The 21,937-nt window shown below is 40.2% G+C and overlaps 2 protein-coding genes across 6 annotated transcripts in view; one reads left to right on the top strand and one right to left on the bottom strand.

Annotated features, from left to right (window-relative positions):
* Positions 1 to 2,170: 2,170 nt before the first annotated feature.
* On the bottom strand, positions 2,171 to 7,469 carry cnp (2',3'-cyclic nucleotide 3' phosphodiesterase). The gene is made up of 4 exons (XM_034055399.3): positions 7,302 to 7,469; positions 5,220 to 5,889; positions 4,088 to 4,218; positions 2,171 to 3,823 (listed from the first exon to the last, which is right to left on the bottom strand). The coding sequence occupies exons 1-4, from the start codon at positions 7,323 to 7,325 to the stop codon at positions 3,257 to 3,259; spliced, it is 1,392 nt and encodes a 463-aa protein (XP_033911290.2). The 5' UTR covers positions 7,326 to 7,469; the 3' UTR covers positions 2,171 to 3,256.
* A 7,868-nt stretch (positions 7,470 to 15,337) lies between these two features.
* Positions 15,338 to 21,937, top strand: part of LOC117433394 (ATP-citrate synthase) — a 31,558-nt gene continuing 24,958 nt past the window's right edge. For 3 of the 5 annotated variants that reach the window (XM_034055594.3, XM_059006564.1, XM_059006562.1), the window contains exons 1-2: positions 15,338 to 15,542; positions 20,465 to 20,632. In XM_034055594.3, the coding sequence (XP_033911485.1) occupies positions 20,474 to 20,632 (159 nt within the window). In that variant the 5' untranslated portion in view covers positions 15,338 to 15,542; positions 20,465 to 20,473. Of the gene's footprint in view, positions 15,635 to 20,464; positions 20,633 to 21,937 lie in introns of all 5 variants that reach the window. The other 2 variants (XM_034055597.3, XM_059006563.1) reach the window with 2 other exon arrangements.

Here is a 21,937-nt window from a genome sequence, read left to right as displayed (position 1 = left end):
AATATGTTGTGCTCTTAATAGGAACTGTTAACCAATTATACTCTTGTTTATAGGAATTCAAGTTGATAAATTAACAACCTTTCTGGCAATCAAGTATGGGAATGAGCTGCATTAGTATTCAACATGTTGGCACGTTTCTAACTTAATTGTAATATAAATAAATTGTGGTTGCTTTTTTTATGTGCTTTAAAAGAAAAGACTGATTGCAAGTATACATTTGCAAAGAGCCCTCCTCTTTTTTGAAATCTGCAATTGCACGATTCAATGGTAGGAATTCTTCTTGTGTGTCAGCCTGTTTTTTGTAATTAGCTTGCTGAGATGAGTGATTGAAAAGCAGGTGTCAGTAACAATGGTTATATGAAGAAGTATGTGTCGCTCAACTGTTTAATCTTTCGCTGAGTGCGAGCTGGAACAGAACAGCCTACTTTAACTACATTTTAGCATGCGTTTGACTGCTGGCACCTGATCGTATTTGTGACACATTTTTGACAAGGAAGTACGTGGGAGCAAAACCTAGTCAGTTCTCGATTTACATGAGAGTTGACTAAATGTGGCCACAAAATGTAATGAGTTATGTAAAAGTGTGGGTCATTGCATAAGTAATGCTAGCATAAACGTGAGTCAACTCATACTCTTAAAAGACTCTCACTTCATTTTCATGATGCATTTCTTACATTTGTACAGAAAACCCATCCTCGTGAAAATCTAATAAAGAGAATAAACTTTTGACGTTAATTACTTGGTTAGAACCAGGGTTATGGTTTCATATCCCCTTTTGTTCACAGTACAGGTGGATTACGCATTTTTGCAAGTGTACACTAAAAGCAGTTAACTATAGTTTAAACATCTGTCACATTTTTTGAGTAAACTTTACTCAAGTAATTACAGCTAACAATTCATAAACGTATACACTTGCTGTAGACGAAAGGAAAATTAACCACAGAACATATAACTGAAGCACCTCATTGTAATTCAGCCTTTGCATTCCCATTATAACTTGTTGCCACCAGGTCTTTAATGCATGTGACAGAATTGGTTATCCAATATCCAGGGTACATCGTTTGGCTTTAAAACCTGGAGGCTCTTGGTTACAGTGACCTGGGAAACTAATCAAAATAAGCGTTCCTTAGGAGAAGAATAAAGTTTCACTGATTAACTTGACATGTTATCTAAAATGCTTAATTACGTCAATAAACACTGCATAATGCACATTGACAAATCCTTTATAACAGCTAGTTAGACTACTTGACCTTTTATAATATACATTGTAGATTGCTAGGTGTGCTTAGAGTAATTACCATACTATACTTGCCCTTTTCACAGTACCTATATACTGCGTCGTGCATTGACCATATGATGTGAACCAGCTGTGCAGCAATACACCACTTTCAGTGCTCAAATGATGTAGCTGTTGCCCTGTGATTCCAACCAGCTCCTTAATACTGAGCTTGTTAGTTCAGGTTTTCTGGAATCTATTGTAATGTGTAGCCCATAAAACCACAATTGGATCCCCAGCTATGCCTGAACATCACTGCATGGTTTGAATTTACTGTGTAAAAATGCTACATCGTGTGCCAAGGATAAAAAGCCTCTCTGTACCTCTTGCAATGTAACTAATGTAAAAGGAAAAAAAAAACAGTACATTAAAATAAGGAGAATACAAAAAGCTTGTCTGCAGTGTATGGTTCTTAATTACCAGGAAATGAAACATTTGTTTTCTAGTCTACTGTGCCACCCACACTGAAGTCAAAGTAAATTGAAACAAAAGTAGTGCTCTTTAAAATACTGTTCTTGGGTTTTGTCAGATTGAAATTACATGCAGATCCAAAACAATAAATTACAGTAATAGAGCAAATATAAATGAATTTGCCATTAATTAGGGGCTGCTGCTGTGAGGTAAAATGCATTCACATACAGAGAGGTGCTGGGTGAAGACGTAAAAGGATGTGCAATGAAATTCTAAAACTACCACCAGAGGACACTATTAAAATCATGTTTAATAAAACACACCTGATAATACTTTTTTGGAACAGTGCATCTAGTGTTCCTAAACCCTGTAATGCCCATTTCTGGATCACAGCCTCACCAGCCAGAAAGAGCGAACAAGCATTTGCTGTTATATAGATCGTTGCATAACTAAATAAAGCATCCAAAATACCACACTACAATATTTATTTAAAGTTTAATTTAATACAAAGATGTTTTGCAGCACACAGCATTTTACACACATGCAATGTTGCAGAAAAAAAAAAAAGTCACCAGGAAACACCTGCTCGCCCCCACATCTCCATCAGTGGCGTTCCTTAAAAAGGCTCCGCTAACGCCTATTCTCTAAAACATTTGTGCCACAGTGCTTTAATCTTAAACAGCTTAGAGCAAGCTAATTTTAAGTGCCCACAGACAGCAGAGTGCAATTTTTTATTTATTTTTTATCCTGTACCGTTAACGAGCATTTTCATATGTAGTTTTATTACAACAAGCCACCTATAAAACATCTTACATTTGGCACACAGATTAACCACATTAGCAGTAGAATCGTATTATATAGGTTAGGAGCAATGCAGCGAATACATTGTTAAGCACAGAATCAGCATCATTTAACGAGTCTCAAAAGGAGAAAATACTTAGGAAGCAGAATACAAAAGCTGTAATCTAATTATGGGACTGTACGCTGTAATAGACTAAGTGCTGACAAATGCCTTTATTTAGTATTCTTAGCACAAGAAAATCAAAACCGCAAATGCATTTGGAAGAGGATTCGATTGTATTCAGCCTCGTTCACACACATTCCACTGCATTTTATTTTCTCCAGCAGCACTGCTGAGAGAAATCAAAAATACAACCTTTTTCTACAGGAGCTAAAATAATAATAAGAAAAAAAAAAACACACTTGTTTCTCACTGACCAATATTCAGAAATGCAACCTAAAAACGTAATCAAGAATAAAGTAATCCATACTGAATTTGCTGTAGGTTTAGTTTATGCCGATATGAAATTGAGCTGAAACTCAAGAATTTTCTGTGATTTGTACACTGTCTGTACACTGAATAAATGGTAATTGAATAGTGAGGCCTAGATGATTTAGGGCACACAGTATACCACCCCCGCTTTAAATAAACTGCATATAAAAGATGAACAGTATATTAAGACCCTCTGGGTGGCTGTTATAAGCATATTTAACTGTAGATGGATTAAGAAAAAAAAAAAAAAAAAAAAAGTGGTAAGGCATCTTACAAACCCCTAAGGCTGAGGGGTTTCATATAATGGTACATTTTCCCTTCTTTTTCCCTTCAGTTGGTTTCACCTCCTGTTGGCTCGTTTTTGAATCCTTTTTCTCTTCTCCCTCCTTGTTCTCCTCCACTGCTTTCTCTTCTCCCTCCTTGTTCTCCTCCACTGCTTCCTCTTTCTCCTTACTCTTCTCTTTTCCCTCCTTGTGCTTCGGGTAGAACCCACCGAATACGGTTTTCACCGTCACCTTTTCGTACAACTCCAGCATCCACATGCCTTTGCCGAAGTAGCGCAGCTTCCCCTGGTCGATGTCCTTCTCGGCCAGGCCCTGCTGGCCTTCCTTTTCCAGCTTGACGAACTCCAGCAGGTCTAGGCCAGTCTGCTTGGGCTCCACGTCCTTCGCACAGCCCAGGGTGATGTGTGCCCGGCTGCCGTGGGGTAGCTCTTCCGAGGGCATGGCCTCCTTCTCCGAGCCAGCTGGCCACAACTCCAGCTGCTTGTCAGTAAGTTGGACGCGGGCGCCAGCGGTTCTGGGCGTGATGAAAAAGCCCGATATCTGCAGACAAAAGGCCGAGCTGTAGAACTTCTTCACAGCCTGTAGCAAAGAGGTATGGAATAACAACAAATTAGGAATCATATTTGTTCTACTAACTTAGAAACCAGGACTGGTTTTCCCAGACCCCTCCCCTCCCCTAAATCATGGACTACGATAGGAAATCCTAGTGCCAATTAGGGTTTGTGACACCTCAGGAAAACATCCCAGTCTCTGATAAGAAAGTGATACTTCTAAAGAGCAAATCTTAATTTTCTGCATACATCCCTCAGCTCTTGCAAACGCCAGCGGTTCATACTTACTGACCTCTAGTTCCGCGTACTCTTGTGCTCCCTTCACTTTTCCGTAGTCAGAGTATTTGGTGGTGCAGTGCAGAATCCCCTTCCTTTCAAAATACTCCTCCAAGTTTATTCCAGTCTCAGAAGCAGCCTCGCCAACTACAACCAGCACAGGAACAGATCGGTTAAGACAGTGTGCAAGGCAAAAAAAAAAATTATATACATCTTACAATACAGTATACAAGGAGCTCATCTCCCAACAGTCCAGTTTTGTTTCAACCATGATCTACATTTTTTTTTTTTTTTTTTACCCTTAAGCGATCAGGGGTTTATTATATTGGGGGGGGCATTTCTAAAAATTACTTAAACTTTGTCGATGTCACCCAATATTCTTTAGAAGGAAAGTCATTAGTCAAATACAACACAGATGAGGGCCATTGGTGTGGATTGGGCTAATATACCATTCCAAGTAAAACAGCTGCTTGGATTTATGAATGCCGTATTTTTTTTTTGTGTTGTTTTGTTTTGTTTTTTTTATTTGGAATCAGCAATTATTTCTTGTTTTCTTTCCAATTTGAAATGTCCAATTATTTTTATTTCAACCCTGCTCAACGCTGCCACCCCCGCGCTGACTCGGGAGAGACGAAGACGGACACACGCGTCCTCCGAAACTTGTGCCGTCAGCTATCCGCTTCTTTTCACTCTGTGGGCTCGCCATGCAGCCACCTCAGAGCTACAGCAAACGGTGGACCACACAGCTCTGGGTAGCTTACAGGCAGGCCCGCAGGCGCCTGGCCAGTCTACAAGGGTCGCTGGTACGCGGTGAGCCGAGGACACCCTGGCCGACCTAGGCCCTCGCCAGGCAGCACTCAGCCAATTGTGCGCCACCCCCTGGGAACTCCCGTCCACGGTCGGCAGTGGAACAGCCTACACTCGAACCAGCGACATCCAGGTAATAGGGCACATCCTGCACTCCACGCAGAGTGCCTTTACCGGATGCGCCACTCGGGAGCCCCGAGTGGCGCATCCGGAGTGAATTAGCCCGATCAACATCAATGACCCTTACCTGTGGAGAGCTTATCCGAATAATTGTTTCATGCAGCATGACAGATTTGTCAGGGCCTTGTGTAATAAAACGCATTGTCAACGGGGCTACTTACAATCATCCCAATGCTCCTTGAATTCATCAAGCTCGCCTAGGGTTTTCAGGAACTTCTTGCCTTTCTCCATGGTGTGACTCTGGCTCTTGTGAGTCAAGAACCAGCCGTAGAAGAGAGGGTAGACCGCCTCCTCCAAGCTTCCCCTCAAGTTATTCAGCTCCGATTGGGGCAGCTTCCACTGGCTCTTCTTCTCCAGCTCGGCGCAGTCGTTCTTCCATGGCGTCTTGGGCTCAACAAGGTGGACCAAGTACTGGTATTCGCTGGCGATGTCGAAGAGCTTCTCCAGCCGCTCCCATTGGTGGTTGGTGTCGTCAATCACGACCACGGCGACGCCCTCCTTGCAGCAATGCACCACCTCCTCATCCAGCGCTTTGTATTCCTCTGGGAGGGCGGGGCTCACCTCAGGCCGGATCTTCTGATCGGCAGAGATCACTTTGCAGACAGCTTCGTACTTCCCCGCGATGGTACAGGCTAGGGTGCTCTTTCCACTGCCTGGCAGCCCCCTGATTATGAAGATGGTTCGAGACTCCCTGTAAGCCTCGACGCTCGCTTCATCCAGAAAGGGGAAGGCCAGCGAGCCTTCAGCTCTCTCCAGTGCCTGTTCTTGCATTTTGTTGCTGAAAAACTGTCTGCGATTGAAAGGACGGATCTTCTGGACAAATCTGCTTACCTAAATAATCAAATAAATAAAGACATGCATTAAAACGCAGTGGTAAGAGCTAGTAAAACATCTTCTGGGCAGCAGTCTTTGAGGTTTCCCCATTACCAGTACAAATTCTATTGCCAGCAAGAAGCCCCCCAATTCTGCAGTTTGCATGCCACTAGCGTTAAATCTTTAATTTTGCGAATTTTATTCGCCCCCTTGTGTGTGCAAACAGCTCCACTTTAGGGGGGTAGGGTAAATCCTTGCATACACCTTGGGACGGGGTAATTCTGAACAGGCCCTACTGAAACAAAAGAATTTAACACATGACATCAAAACTGGTTGTTCAAAAACTCTCAAATCAAAACGTGTTTTATAGTGATTTGGACTTCAGACTTTTTGTTTTAAATAGGCTCAACGCTAGCCCATGTTCAAAAATTGTCATGTAACCAGGGTTGGGGTCCGTTCCTGTTTTTCAATAACTTTTTTTTTTTTTTTTCTTTTAATCAATTGCAAATTCCCTTTTAATCAATTCTAACACTGATCAGAATTTCCAATGTGCAGTATTATGTTCAAATTAGCTTCTTCCAGTGGCAACAAGTTAAATTGAAGTCTGTTAGTCAATTAAATTGGCTTCAAATCACTTATCAATTCCAGTTCCTTTGAAGGAATTGGAAATTGGTTTTTCAAAAGTAATTGGAATTGAATATTTGTGTAACTTCCAGCAGACACTGGGCACTTTTCCATCTCCCTTCCAAAAACAACCGACAGAAATCTGCTGACGAACTTACATTTGCAGAAAATACTCGACAACAGAGAGAATTGCACATCTGCTAAGTTGCATGCGCCTGATCGACAGTGTTTGGCTCATGACCCGGGTGAACGAAAAAAGGCATAAAACTAGTTAACAGGAAAGTGAAACTTCCGACTTTACTTTATATAGAATCCAAAACCCACACACGGTTTTAAAATTAAAACTCAGACTGAAGAGCTACTGCAGGAAAAAAAGCATGATGGGGGTTTCCTGGGTTAAACCAAAGATGGACGTATGTTTTATTAAAATTGCACACAGTAAACTCGACCAAGCAACTATTAAAATGCATTGTTTACAACATTAAAAGTGCATTTTGACAAAAGTAGGCGCGGCTGTCGAAATAAATAATCACTTAAAACAAATATAAGATAACAACTGTCTCACACTGTTTAAACAGCTGCTGTAAAAACGTGTGTGTGTATATATATATATATATATATATATATATATATATATATATATATATCGTACGGTATTAAAAAGAAATATGTCAAATCTGTTTATGGTTGCCAGAGATTATAAAAAGTCAAATAAAACGTTTCTACAGAAACAAAACGTATCGTCAAAATGGTTGCATTTTCTGCCATTATTATACATGAAGTATAAAAACAACATTTAAACTCACCAGTTTAGTACAAGATATTAGCATGTGAAGCCGTCTGGCGCGTATGCCTTCTGCACTGTTTACCACCAGACTTTATAACGACACGTTTGACAAAACAAAACCAATAACGACATGCGGGAAATGAAACCTACCCCAGCCCACAATGTGCGCGTGGATGCGCGAGCTAGTACGGGCGTGGAACTATTAAGCGCGCTCCCGTGCCACAGCGACTATTGCATGATGCTTTAGGAATAAATATTTTGTAATTAATTCAAGATGCAATCGTCTATTTACTGTGTATATACCGTCAAGCGGCATTCAGGTCAGTGTGTGAATTTTTTTTTTTTTTTTTTTTTTTTTTTAACCTGCAACAATCAAACGTGTTAATTTAAGACCGCTCAATACAGTATGAAAGTTGTCTCAAATGTATCCGATTATTTGAAGTGGAACATTGGTACAGCAATTCAGTCCATTTGACCATATGTCAAGTTCCAGGGAAGGGCGGGCGTAATGCACAATTTAGTTTGGGTAGGGTTATTTTTTATAGACACCAATCCTGTTTTTCAAACTAGAATGCAACTGATTTTTGTCTCTGGTTGACTATGATGCCATTATTTATAGCCTATTGAGGTGAATGGATGGGCAGCCTGGTTATCCTGTTCATCATTGTGATGTAGGGTATATAGATTGTCTGGTGTGACTTGTTTATCTTCGCGAAGATTGAAAAATTGGTACATACTTGTTTATAGAGCTGTCCTTGACAAAACCCCGTACTGACCTCAGGTTCATCACACTCGGAACCAGAATTACAACCTCGATTTAAAGTATTGCACTGTCAAGTGCTGAATTTAATGCCTGTGGAAGGTGTTGTTTCATGATTGAAACTAGAGGGCCCCAGCGAGCCTTCATTTGATCAAGGGGGCTTGCTACAGGAAATGTGGTTCAACAGTTAAACTAAACATTGTGAATCACGTGTGTGAATCATGAGTTTTTGTTTACAAAAGCAAGGGGATTTTTAAAAAAATGTTTTTAAAGGAAAGCATGTATGCGTAATTGCGAGTGAATTTCGATAGTTTATTAAGATTACAATAATAATAATAATAATAATAATAATAATAATAATAATAATAATAATAATAATAAAACTATCCATAGTTGTGTTGAGAAAGCAGTTTAAAAACACATTTTATGGGAGATATATCTGGAGGGCATGTGGCTTCAGTCATCGTTGGTTTCTCCTATGCTTTTTCTCTTTAAAAGCCTCTTTATCGCCTGTAGGAAACGGCAACAGACATTACTAACACAGGTAAATAATCTCATCTTCAAGAAATAACAACAACGACCCAAATAAAACACCCATAACATTAATCGTGAGCTTTTAAAGGGTAAACACTGACCTTTTTCAAGCAGCTGCATTTTTTTTTTATATAAAATACAGATGGGTATTAATTGCAATGGTTACAAAGCATTTTGCTGTTAGAGAAAATAATTTGGGAGCTCTAGGGAGTTAAACAGACAACATATTTGTAAATGGTAATCTTTCTGAGGTCTGTCGTTAGGACACTCTTTTAAAATGCATCCACTGGTAAGTTAGGTTCCTGACAGTTTTTTTTTAAAACATAACTTGGCTTTTTCGTGGAAATGCTACAGTTAACATTGTATGCCAACAGTGCCCACTATGACCCAGAATAGCTGCCTGATGGTCAAAGTGACTGCACACACAGCTAGCATATGTTCACCGGCTGCCTGTCTCACCCTCCGACTGTGCCACCAGCAGACTGGCTGCCACTGGTCATCTTCTACCTCCAGTTCCAGGTAGCAGCACCCAGTCTCGTGGAACAGCCACATCTTCCCCAGGAATGACTAGGCCAGCGGGATCTTCTCCATGGAGTCATATTCTAAAATCTCTTTTCAAAGACATTAAGTATAGTACAGCCTCAAATAATACACTTTTATTGATCAAAACAGACTTTGGCATTATACCCTTTAAAATGATATATATGATTTTTTTTTTTTTTGGACACACCTGCAGGTGTAGTTGGTATTGCAGCTTATTTTGGAGTAAACAGGATGTTCAGAGACCAGTTTTTCTGTTTTCCGTATGATTGATTCTGTTATTGTAGTTGCATTTAAATAATGGAAACAGTCATGTCTATGAATAGTGTCATATCCTGAATATGCAAAGTTTTACTCTGTTTATTCACGAAGGAAAAAAAAAACATTAATCATTAAGATCCCAGAACGACAGAGTGCCTGAGGACTACTTAACAAACAGTCCACCATGTTTCCTCTCTTCTCAACACCTCTCTGCTCTCTGGCTGTTTCCCTAACAGGCCTGCATTACCCCATCTTAAAAACCCTCCCTTGATCCCTCATCCCTCCAGAACTACCGTCCTGTCTTCCTTCTCCTCTTGGATGCACTCGCGTCATCTTAAACTTCTCCAAATCAGTCCCCCCCCGTCCTCTCCCACCGCTGATCTCTCTATCTCTATTCCTCTTGAATGCACCACCCTCTCTCCCTCCTCATCCAGCATGAACCTCGGTGTCACCCTCGACCCCTCCCTCTCCTCCTCTCAGCACATCTCTACTCTGGCACGCTCCTGTCGCTTCTTCCTCAGCAACATACGCAGAATTCACCCCTTCCTCACCGACTACTCCACACAGCTCCTAGTTTAGGCCCTGGTCCTGTCCCGACTACTGCAACTCCCTCCTGGCCAGCCTCCCTGCCTGTGCTATCCATCTGCTCCAGCTCATCCAAAACTCAGCTGCTCGCCTTGTCTTTTCCCCTAGTCGTTTCTCCCACGCTACACCACTGCTCTGCTCCCTCCAATTGCTCCCTATCGCCACTCGCATCCAATACAAAACTCTTGTACTTGCCTATCGCTGTCTCGACCTTCCACCCCCACACCCCCTCTCGCCCCCTCTGCTCCTTCACCACCAGCAGATTACCTTTACCCCCTCCCCCACCATCGCTACCCCGCTTCCAGAGCCCGCTCCTTCTCCACCCTTTCCCCTCAGTGGTGGAACGATCTACCCACGGATATCAGGACTGCTCAGTTCTCATCCGACCAGCCCTGCACTGTCTTCAGCGCCTGCCTGGCCTTCTTGCAGCTCAGCTCAGGGTCATCTTTCAGCCAGGGCTGAAAACAAGCCATTCAAATTAAATCAGCCATGCTCATGCCTTTCCTTTTCAGTTATAGGTCACTGTAGTACAGATACAAAACAAACGCACGTGACATGGTTTGTTTACCCAGGTCAGTCTCCTCCAGGCTCTTCAGGATGTATTTGGAGGGGTCGGAGGAGGGCTTGCTCTGCTTGGTTTTGTTCCATTGCTGCTGCATCAGCTTGCGATCCCTCTCCCAGGCGTAGATGGGCTTCTGCAGCCTCCAGAACTTGGTGCGGGTGTCCAGGTAGGTGATGGCACTCAGGATTATATACTGGATTTTGATTCCTCTGCGGGTGTTACCTTTTACCAGGCCTACAGGAAGAATACAAACTACATGTGAGCTTTTTGAGCTTGAAATGGTAGCCATATCAGTCCAGAGATGATAGATAAAGAGAAGGAGATGTGATCCATTTTTTTGACTAACTAGACAATAATTGATCACAAGCTTTCAAGTCCTCAGAGGTTTCTTAAGGTGAAACCTTCTTCAGAAGAGACCTTTGAGGACTTGAAAGCTTGTGATGAATTAGTGTTTAGTTTGTCCAATACAATGTATCACATCCCCACTCATCCCTTGCAAACGTGAAGCTGGGTTTGTCATTAGATTACAGTGCGGTTGTGTCTTCTACCCTGGTCTTTGAGCAGTGTTTCCAGCTACTCCTTGTCACAGTACAGTTCCCCCAGCAGCTGCCGAACCTCAGACTCCTGCTCTGCTGTTTCTGTCCCTTCTCCAGAGGCTGGATCGGCCCTTTCACCTTACCCTGCAAGGGGCAAGAGGAAGGATTTATAAACAAGCACACTGCAGCATACAGACAGAACCTCTTTAAAATATGAATGCTGTATAACTTCTTTGTAACCACGTAGCAAGAAGTCATGAAAACAAAACCTTGCTGTTGTGTGGCTTCAGTCCAGCCAGTGTTGAGTTACAGTTACGATGAATAATGTTACCTCTTCCTTTTTATGAAAGAAAGATAGGACTCCTTTATTTCCCAGCTTCACAGAGGCTGGGCCTGGGAAATAAAAAACACTTGGACCAACCATGAATATTAAATTAAGTACTTTAATACAGCAGATAATGTAATTGGTGTCACAAAATGTCATGTATCACTAATCAGTCAAGTATCACAATTCACATGATGTGCACATGTGACAGGGTGAAAGCCCTAAATGTAAATTGTGTATGTGTATGTGTGTTAGGAATATAGGTTTGGCAGGGAAGGGGTTAAAATCCTTCCTGTCGTAATACATGTGAGAATGTGGCAGGAGCCTTAATTGAATGATTAATGGTTAACTAGACTCCAGCCACATGGTATTTAAGCAGGGGAAATCGTTTGTTTTGGGTTGGTATGTAGGTGAGTTTGAGACTCTGTGTATGCTGTGTTTGGAAGCGTTTTGTATTGTTTAAACCTATTATTTTGGCCCTTGTGCCCATTTATTTGTTCCTGGTTTTGTCTATTAAAACTGCAACTTGTCTTGTCTCTGAGTCTCATTACTGACGCTATCCTGCTGCAGCACCTTACTATAATCTAATGCAATCCAATGCATGGACTTGTGATTAAGACACAGGCAATGCATGAGTAAGGTTTATTGTAAGGTTTTGGACAGATGGTGAATATCTAAGTTTAAAGCAGTTGCATTTGTACAATTTTTTTTGAATCAGTTATTCACATTTTTGTGTACCTACATTACATTTATTTTAGTTTATATATGTGTGTGTTTAAAAAATCAGGTGTATGTAAAAATAAAAAGTCATCAACAGTAACAATTGTTGTGTAGCGTTAAATCTTTTGTTTTAAGCATATATTGGGTTAAAAAAAAACTTTACCCACCCAGTACTGTTAACTGTCATCCAGCTTTGGTACTGTACATTAAAAAATCGTAGCGGTGCAGTACACCGCTTCCCCGCTAGATGCCGCTGTTTTGTAATACAGCTTGTTCAGTGCGGCAATATTGCTAAAAAAAAACATGAAAACGCTTGCTTTTAATTATGTTTATACTGTACAACATATATCTAATCAAAATCGCAGTGAACTTTAATTTGTTGCTATCATATGCTGTTAAAGTTTTTAAAGTAAGTTAAGACAGTACAGATTTCTTTCCCATATGGGAGGCTGTGTGGTCCATTGGTTAAAGGGCTTGTAACCAGTAGGACCCCGTTTCAAATCCCACCTCAGCCACTGACGTCTTTCTGGTGAGACGTAATTGTAAGTGACTCTGCAGCTGATGCATAGTTCACACACCCTAGTCTCTGTAAGTCGCCTTGGATGAAGGCGTCTGCTAAATAAACAAATAATAATAATACAGTAATGATGTACGTTTTATAGCTAGACACTTCCTCCAGAAAATACAGAGGGTGCTATAAATGACTGAGCCTTATCTGCAGCAGAAAGGAGAGATTGGAACCAGAGTCCAACCCTGCAAAGTAGCTTTCTATCGATCTGGCAGTTCCTGGTTCAGCAGTCGCTGCCAATTAGATAATGCATGGGGTGTACTGTCATTCTAAATAGGAGTTGCACAATAAATAAATGAGACCATAATGTGCAATGAATAATGTCTATTCATGACTCGCATACAATGTCCTCGTTTGACCAACTGCCTTTTGTCCAAAACCTAGTGGAACGCCGAACTACATCACTGCTTGCTTTACCACTAAACTAGCATTCACATGTATACATTTAAGCATTAGGTTAATAATAATATTAATAATCTATCCAGACACAAGTAATAGGAGTTTGATGCTCCCAGTTTAGTGGATATTAATCTACATTGCCTGACTGGTGGCATTTATGGTTTAGTTTCATTTGGAATTTTATTCTTGGATATCAAATTCTACTTATTGTGCCCCCCAAGTAATCGTTTTATTTCGGGGGGGGGGGCTTCCATAGTTACCCTTTTATGTATACATCTATCACCAGTGGTGTAGTCTTAAATATGTATCGGAAAGCCATTGAAATATAGATTTTCTTAAACAAGAATTATCATACACATTTTATTGGTATACTGAGCTTCTAGGACAAGCAATACATTTATCTAATTTCTACACACAGTTTATTATTATTTGTTTATTTAGCAGACACCTTTATCCAAGGCGACTTACAGAGACTAGGGTGTGTGAACTATGCATCAGCTGCAGAGTCACTTACAACAACGTCTCACCCAAAAGATGGAGCACAAGGAGGTTAAGTGACTTGCTCAGGGTCACACAGTGAGTCAGTGGCTGAGGTGGGATTTGAACCGGGGACCTCCTGGTTACAACCCCTTTTCTTTAACCACTGGACTACACTGTTGTAGTCGATGCACTGTCTCTGTCACCAGCATTTTCAACCTTCTTAAAGTTGGTAATAGAAGTAGTTCTTGATGTACTTTCATTGCATCAAGAGGACTGCTGACTGAATCAAACAGGTGTCATGTGACTTGCCTCAACTGCACCACTGTCTATCAGGCCTTACTGGCTTTCCTATTTGTTTACGTTCCATAAAGTTGTTTTTTTTTTAAACTGCAGCCTTCTTATCTCCAAGCTCCGCTGTTGCCGGGCAAAAGAAACATGCAAGCAAATGAAAAAAACAAAGATCTTCTGGATGACATTTTACAGGAAATACCTGACATACTGTCAACGTGGGCTAACTTGTGAAGAATTTCAAATAAATAAATACGTAATGTCAGGAAAACAGAAATGATATGTGTCCCTTTAGAGTGATATTTTTACCCTTTAAATGTGTCCCTTTAGAGTGATATTTTTACCCTTTTTTGGAACGCACTTTCATCCATTTTGTCCGATGGACATGTTTTTTTTCATACTGGTTTGAAAGGAGGTATAACAAAAATGAAAAAAAACATGAAAAGGTTATTTATTTATTTATTTATTTATTTTGGTTGTACACAAAAAGTTTTAAGTTATTTTAAAAATCTAATTTATTTTAGAATGCTTCAGACAAAAGCCCAGCTGTTTAGAAAGCTGTGTTATACATTATATTTTATTTCTTATACTGGTGTTGTTTGACCTGCCTGCAGTAGCTGGACACTTGCCCATTTATTGCATCCGTTAAGTATAAAGCTGTCCAGGTAGCTGCCCTGTCTGACCATCTGACCTTCAGTCTGTGTATGCTAGAAAACTTGCAGTATTTCACAATGGATGCAGGCACACATTACAGTTGGCTGAACCATGTCAGCCTGATGGGATGGGTGGACCACAGCTGTAAACCCCTGTTGGCTCCTTTAAAAAAAGTAAAACTACAAGAAACGATGTGTTGATGATGCTAGAAAAAGTGCTTATACCTGTATACATACGGCAGCAGTGTGCACGTGTATTAGAACACCCCATTACTTCTGTGGTTTTGATTTGTTGTGCATATGAAATCAAACCAGTGGAACTGAAAATCTTGGAAAAATTGATGACTTTAATAAGCCACACGTGCAATTGATTTAAAATAGTAAGAGAAAAGAAACACAGAGCCGCAAAGGGTAAAATGCAGGAGACTTTAGAGGTTGTTTAAGATGCCTAATTAAAGCACAAAGTGGTCTAACATGTTCACACACGGGTGCGTTTTGTTTCTGTATCACTGATTACTGACTGCAAATTGAAATTCTCACCTCCTGAGGTTTTCATGTAAAAATGATAAATCTTGAGGTGTTCTAATAAAAAAAAAAACCTCTGACAGCTGTAAGTAAATACAAAAAAAAAAAGCTGCAATTTTCTAACCACGCCCCTAAAACATGAACAGACTACCACCGGCCAATCAGGGGTATGGTAGGTAGGCTGGGCTGCAATGCATGCCGGGAACTGTAGTCCCACATAAGAAATACATCTCCCGTGAACGCACCATCTGCGTGTGGCCAGCACGAAACCGATCGTCACGTGGGGTTGGCTGAGCCAATGAGAGCCGGGGGAGGGCATGTAACCACATCAGCAGATGGTGAGGAGAGACAGAAAGAGGAGTTTTTACTGTTTTCAGAGACGGCAGGTCTTGGTGTAATAAATATAGAGCTATTAACCCGTGAGAATCTTAGGCAAATAGAATAGACAGCTCAGCAAAACTCACTGAATCACTGACTCACTCCAGACCAGACCATTCTGCATCAAGAACTAGGTTTTGTGTCAGGTAAGACTGCCGGTATTCTGTCATGCATTAAGATGTTATAATTTCTCTTTACAGACGCCGCCGGCAACATCCCCATCATTGTCGTCTTTCGAGTACGTAAGAGTTTGGTAGCACCTAATAATAATAATAATACGTGACGGTATATTAACTTAGAAATTATAAGCAGCTTACTAGATAAGTATATACGTTTGAAGGTTGGTAATCAGCTAGGCTGGTTTATAAATGTGTATGGTAAATGAATGTTTGTCTTCTGTTTAACACTTATTCTAATTTAGTATTGTACAAGGTGTTAATCACAGGGTTGGCATGGACTCATCGCGGTGATTCTGTGCATTAAAGTTTGCTGTAAATGGTTTGGGTGAAAATCTTGTAGCAGCAATTGACCACTGCTTCCTGGTTCATGTCAAACTAAAGCTGAAATGTTCTTACCTACCCGTAGGATTTTTTACTGGCATAAACAGTTCCCTGCGCAAAATTATGTTTTCAATGAATACAACTATCCCCTTTCTCTTAATTTTAAAGTTAACCAGTATCCGAACCATCAAACAACCGCAGGCTAGTTTTCATAAGGGGGAAGGTGAATTGAATTTTGTTTCCCTGACTCCCATTTACTACTGAGTGGAATTACCAATTTTAGTAATGATAATGACAAGGAAAAATTATAGGCTACTAAAATAAAAAAAATAAAAAAATAAGTTTACTTAGGATAAGGTTACTGTTAAAATTACTGTGACAAATGGCTTGGTTGTAATTTTAATAGTTAGTGAGCAGACATATTTTATATATCGGGATGCTGTTGCTGTTACTTGCAGCGTTAGGTGGTTATAAGTTACATCTTCAAGTTCCGTAATAGACTAGAAAGCAAGCTGTACAATACAGTAAAAATAAATACAACTCGAATTCTGATTGCTTAAATGGTAAGTTGAATTTAACAATGGCAAAAAAACTCAAATGCATTTGGTTTTTACACATTTAGTGGTTTGCCATTGGCAAGACCTGTGGCATTAGTTGTAGCTATTTGAGTTGCTTTTTTCTAAGTAATCTTATTGGGATTCCCAGCGATATACACAGTTAGTTGCTGCTAGACTATTAAAACATTTTCAATGTATTGCGATCCAAACCAGTTAAAAACCGTGCTGTTAATAAAATACACCTTTTTTAAAATAGCCTTGCCCCTGAACCTTCCCTGCTCTGGTATGATGTGTTTCTTGGTCCTAGCAAGCTTAGCCACTTAACAGGAAAGTCTTGTTGCACATTGCTAATTTTGCAACTGTTAGGAAAGGGTCTAAATTGCAAAACCATTTTTCTAGTATTGTAGCAAAATTCTGAAAATGTGCATATTGATTAAAAAGATTCTAACCTGATTTAATTGAGCTTTGTTCAGCTGACACGCAAGTGTTTTTGCCAGTAGCTATAGCTGTATATGCCATAAGACGGTGTCTAGTCGACGTGCTGTTGTTTTATCATCTGATAATCATTACACACCCAAGCTTTTATTGGTAAACTCCTAGCATCTTTTTGTTGGTTTAGAAGGATTTATTACCCTATCATATCAGTTGTATTTATTATCTTGACACAGTACATATTGTAGCAACCCATTGCTTTACCTCTCCTCTCGTAAGCTCAAGATCCTTGTTTTACTCTCTTCATTTAAAAATTTTTCTTTCTGTTTCTCAGCTTTGCGGTTGCTTGAGACGATAAACTTATTTGCTGCTTGGACCAGGAAAACCTTTTTTTTTTTTTTTTTTTTTTTTTTTAATTGTGCTATCCATTTTAAGAAGCCATCCTGTTTTCAGAAGACTGATTACTTTCTTATACCAGGCAGCTGTTCTGATATGGTGAATACAAAAAAAATAATAAATACTGCAGCCTGAAGGGCTAATTTAAACTGTTTTCAGTTGGAAACCACAATTCCCATGTCACGGTGAAAAATGTTGTTACGTTAGTAAGTGAAAGGCCAATCCTGAAAAGCAGATCTGCAAAAATGAAAGCAATTTCATTTTATCATTCATGTATCTTTATTTATATAGCCTGTAACAAAGAATTTTTATTATAGGGAAATTCGTTACCAGGGAAGCTACTGTAAAATGCATATTGCTGCACTGCAGTGCTTGTGTTCTGTTCAGCATTATCAAATTGAAAATGCTGCTGTAGTTCCCCATATGCATTCGGAACCACATAGGCTTCTTCATCGGGTGGGTGAAAGCAAACCAGTTGGTAGATTGCAATGGTAACTTACCATGTGGTTACTGGCACGCTGTCTGTTTCCCCAAATGCAGAATTCCCATCAGTGAATGGTATGTGTAGTGCGTTGAAAAGCATTACAGTGTGCTTATTTCAATCGGCTGAAACATACCCTTTAGCTTAGTGGCTCGCTCCCAGAATAAGTGAGCCCTTTCTTTTGAGTTCACTTGCAAACATTATGTGAGCAATATTTAGTAGAAACTGGTATTACTTGTTTTGTGTGTGTGTGTGTGTGTGTCACTTGAACACTGACATGATCAATAGCAACACTACCATGTATTAAAGTGATGCTGCCCACCCTTTTTAGTTTTATTGCTTACTAATTTTAGACCTGCATGAAAATAGGTTACTACTGGAATGAAACGCACCTTAATTAGTTTGTAATCTAACTAATAAAATGCTACTTGATAAAACTGATATAACTGCATTTCTGAATTCACACAGCTCAGAATTCTTTAATTACGATGCACGGTATTCACTGGTTGTTATGAAATGTAGCTTTCTTTATCGCGGAGCAGGGCAGATCTCTTTCCTTCGCCATTTAATATTGCTGAAGTCAAAAAAGGTAAATGCAAATTCGGGGTGGGAAAAACTGTTCCACTGATACCAGTACCCTACATCCAGACATTCCTGCGCAGACAAACACCCTTTGTGCACATATGGTTCCACCCAAGCTTTGAGCCCCACACCAGAGAGGTCCTGACCCTAGACATAACCACCCAGTGTGCAGTTATGTAGTAGTTAGAGTTTATAAATAGATGCCTGTGTCCTGCATGCTAAAATCTGGAATTTGAAACTAGATTAGTGTAGTATTGGTAGTGTTCCAGCTGTTCAAATGAGTCCTGTTGCCCCACAGTTTCAATTTTGCATGTTAGTGTTGTGTATAGTTAGCAGACAGTATCTGCTGGTTAAACTTGCTTTTGTTTTCTTATTCCCCTCCCGATGGCTCGGGAGAGTCGCATGCAATGAATGCGGTCGTGTCTGAGGGAGTGCTGTATGCACTGCACACTTGCAACCTGCCCTGTTGTTGAATTTTCATTCTAAAACAAATCGTATTTTGTTTATAGACAGCGGAGAGTGGTTAGAAATGAAAACAAAACTCCTGTCCTCCTATTCTTCGTGTCTTTTATTCTGCTACGCTAGGGTCTATTTGATTGATCTGAATGCTTAACTAAACCCAAGTAAAGTTGAGTATACATTTTGGCTAATGCCTTCTTCACTGTACACTCCACTTTTAGTACACCAAAGAACTATTAGAAATGTTTGTCTGCTTCAATTCTAACATCAGGGATGGAAACAAGATTCCTATTGAGTAGCAGTTTGAGCCATTCCTGGTTTTTACAATGAGTTTAGTAAGACACACCTGAGCTTATTACCTGTACACACTGTGGCTAATCAACCTCGTAGTAAAACCTGGAATGGGTGAAACTGCCATGCAATAGGAGTCTTATTTCCATCCCTAGATATCCGTCAAAATAATAGACGCGTGGACTAAGGACTCTGGATCACTCTGCATACCTGATAATGAGCTAGATTACACAAAGCTTATGCCACCCAAGGGTTTGTGTCACTATACTGTATACCGATGGCAGTCTGCCTGCTGTTCTATCCAGTGCCTAGTAGTGCTGTTCATTGTTGGTGCATGTCGTTCAGGGACACACCTTAGTCACAGGCTGTTTGTTTTACCCACGCAGCCTGTTCAAGGTGCTTTCAGTAATGAACAAGCAGATACAGCCTCTGAGCACTGGTTCAGACTGCATAGCAGGGAGGCTAAATGCTAGGGACCAGCCAAACCGAAGTGGATCCACCCATCCTGAAACCAGGTCCACAGTATTTTCGGGGAACCCTTTGTACCTCTTAAGCACCACGTTTCAGTAAAAAGGCAGAACTATTAAAACGCGCTAAGTAAGAACATTTGTCTGGTCTGAGACTCCTGCTCGACTGTTTTTGAAGTTCTGGATGATTTTCTTGCTCATCGCAAGAAGAAACAGATGCTCGCTTCTCTCGCACAATTGCACTAAATGAGGCACTAGATGAGCTGTTGGTCTCAGTGTTCTGGATGACAGCTGCAAGGAATCTCAAGCAGATCCCTCCCTTTGGGTGCAAGAGTGGAAGGAAAATATTTAAAAACAATATTTGCTCTGTATAAATGTGTTGATTCAGTCAAAGTACTGCTCAGAAACGGGCGATTTACTCCTGTTTGCACCAGAAGCCCTTCTGTTGTGATTACTTCCCTGTCGCTGGAGGTGTTGGAAAACGTATCCATTACTGTAGGGAGAGGAGAGAGATGCTTATTTGAATTTTCTATTGCTCTGATTTCCAGCAGGGTCGCTATTGATCTTGCTACAGTACGGCTGAATTCGTACAAAGCTAGGTTGGTCATATTGTAGCAACACGTGGGTACGTATAACGCTGTATTTTTCGAAACCCTGCTGCGTACTCAAAGTTTAAGTCATACCTGTTCTCTCAAGCCTTTGGAGAGTGATTTACATTTTAATGTATTTATTTTGTGTTTTCATTTTACTTTCTTAATTTTATTGTTTGGATCTTGTTTCATTAGCTTTTTTTTTTTTTAATTTGATTTGTGAAAAGCTTTGAGATGGCCGCGAAATGCACTATATCAAAAATAATTTGCTTGATTGCTTGCTTGATTTTTTTGTGGTGTTTTGTTTCGACAGAAAGAAACCATGTCGGCCAAGGCGATCTCCGAACAGACTGGGAAGGAGTTTCTTTATAAACACATCTGCACCTCAGCTGCTGTGCAGAACCGTTTCAGATACGCCTCTGTGACAACAGATACAGACTGGGATCAGCTCGCTCAAGATCACTCCTGGCTCCTCACAGAGGTAAGACGATGCCCAGCATAATCCGGCTTATTAGAAATCAGAAACACTTGCTCATCTCTGGTTAACTGCACGGGCTCATCTTCACTCTAATGAAATGCAACCTCTTTTCTGTAGGGTTAATAGGAGTCGATAACTGTTTATGAAAGTATCGATTTGGATGTAAAAAGCTACAGATGAATGGAAGGAGGATGAAAATTGTGTCCTAAAGAGTTTCGTCACAGGTCCATTAGCTGAGCAGCTGACGTAGTGGATTAATCATTCCAAAACCTTTATGTAATGTTTTTTTGTTATTTAAAAGGAGACAGGGTTGGCTGATTTAAATCAAGTCAATTTAAATCACTTGATTTTAAAAAAAACATTGATTTTAAATCATTTTCATTTAATACCTATTATAGTTTCTCAAGGAAAAGACATGAAAACACAAACATCTTAAATGCTTACTGTCTATAAACAAACTGTTAGGGCTGTATTCTGATCACAGCGCAAATGCAATTTTACTGCAGTAACAACTGCGTGTGTTTGGACTGACACAGAAAGAGAAAATCAAAGAAAGGTAAAAGAAAAGAATGACTGAGATGAGTGAGGGGGATTTTTCTCTGGCGTACTCCATCGCTAAATTCTTGTAGTTCACATATTGTAGTTCACATTTAGAGGATGCCACAATGATAAATAATTCCCTTTATTTATGTATTAGTTTAAGATTGAGTAATTTAGTTTGGTATGTAACTATTCACAAACCACCATTTCCAACGTTCTTAAATTTACAGTTTGGAGGTACTGTAGAGCTACAACTATGGTTTTACAAACAAAAATCCATAATTTTAAATCAAATAAATCCTCTTTTTTTATATATAAAAAAAAAATAAAAAATTGCCAACCCTGAAGGGAGATGATCTGTATTCAGTAACCTTTTACTTCGGAGGCCTTGGTTTGAATCCAGCTCTGGGTCTCTAAGATGGAAATTGTGCTGGCCAACATATTGGGGTGTGTTTGCAGAAAATAACTTTGGGGGGGGGGGGGGGGGGGGGGGGGGGGGGATAAGAATATTTCAATTGCCATTCCGCTAGCTTTCTGCTAAAGTTGCGTTTCTTGATTTTTTTCTAGTCTCGTGGACGTTACCCGTCCAATGATAAAGTGCAATGACTATTTAGCAAGCCTGAAAAAGAACAACCAGTAATAACCTTCATTACCGGGGCAGAACTCTGAGCCATTAGTGGAATAGATTCAGCCGTAAATAATTGAATTAGAGAGGCGGTTTGGGCTGCAGCGGTATGACGAAAGAGGAGAGCAAAGAAAATTAAATGC

The sequence above is a fragment of the Acipenser ruthenus genome, chromosome 33, assembly GCF_902713425.1.
Source record: "Acipenser ruthenus chromosome 33, fAciRut3.2 maternal haplotype, whole genome shotgun sequence".
Taxonomy (NCBI): Eukaryota; Metazoa; Chordata; class Actinopteri; order Acipenseriformes; family Acipenseridae; genus Acipenser; species Acipenser ruthenus.
This window is presented reverse-complemented; position numbering and strand designations above follow the sequence as displayed.

Coding starts and splice junctions, on each gene's coding strand:
- cnp (XM_034055399.3), bottom strand. CDS start 7,325: ATGCTAATATCTTGTACTAAACTG. Junction 5,890..7,301: donor TAATATCTTGTACTAAACTG/GTGAGTTTAAAT, acceptor TTGATTATTTAG/GTAAGCAGATTTGTCCAGAA. Junction 4,219..5,219: donor CAAGGAGCATTGGGATGATT/GTAAGTAGCCCC, acceptor TGCTGGTTGTAG/TTGGCGAGGCTGCTTCTGAG.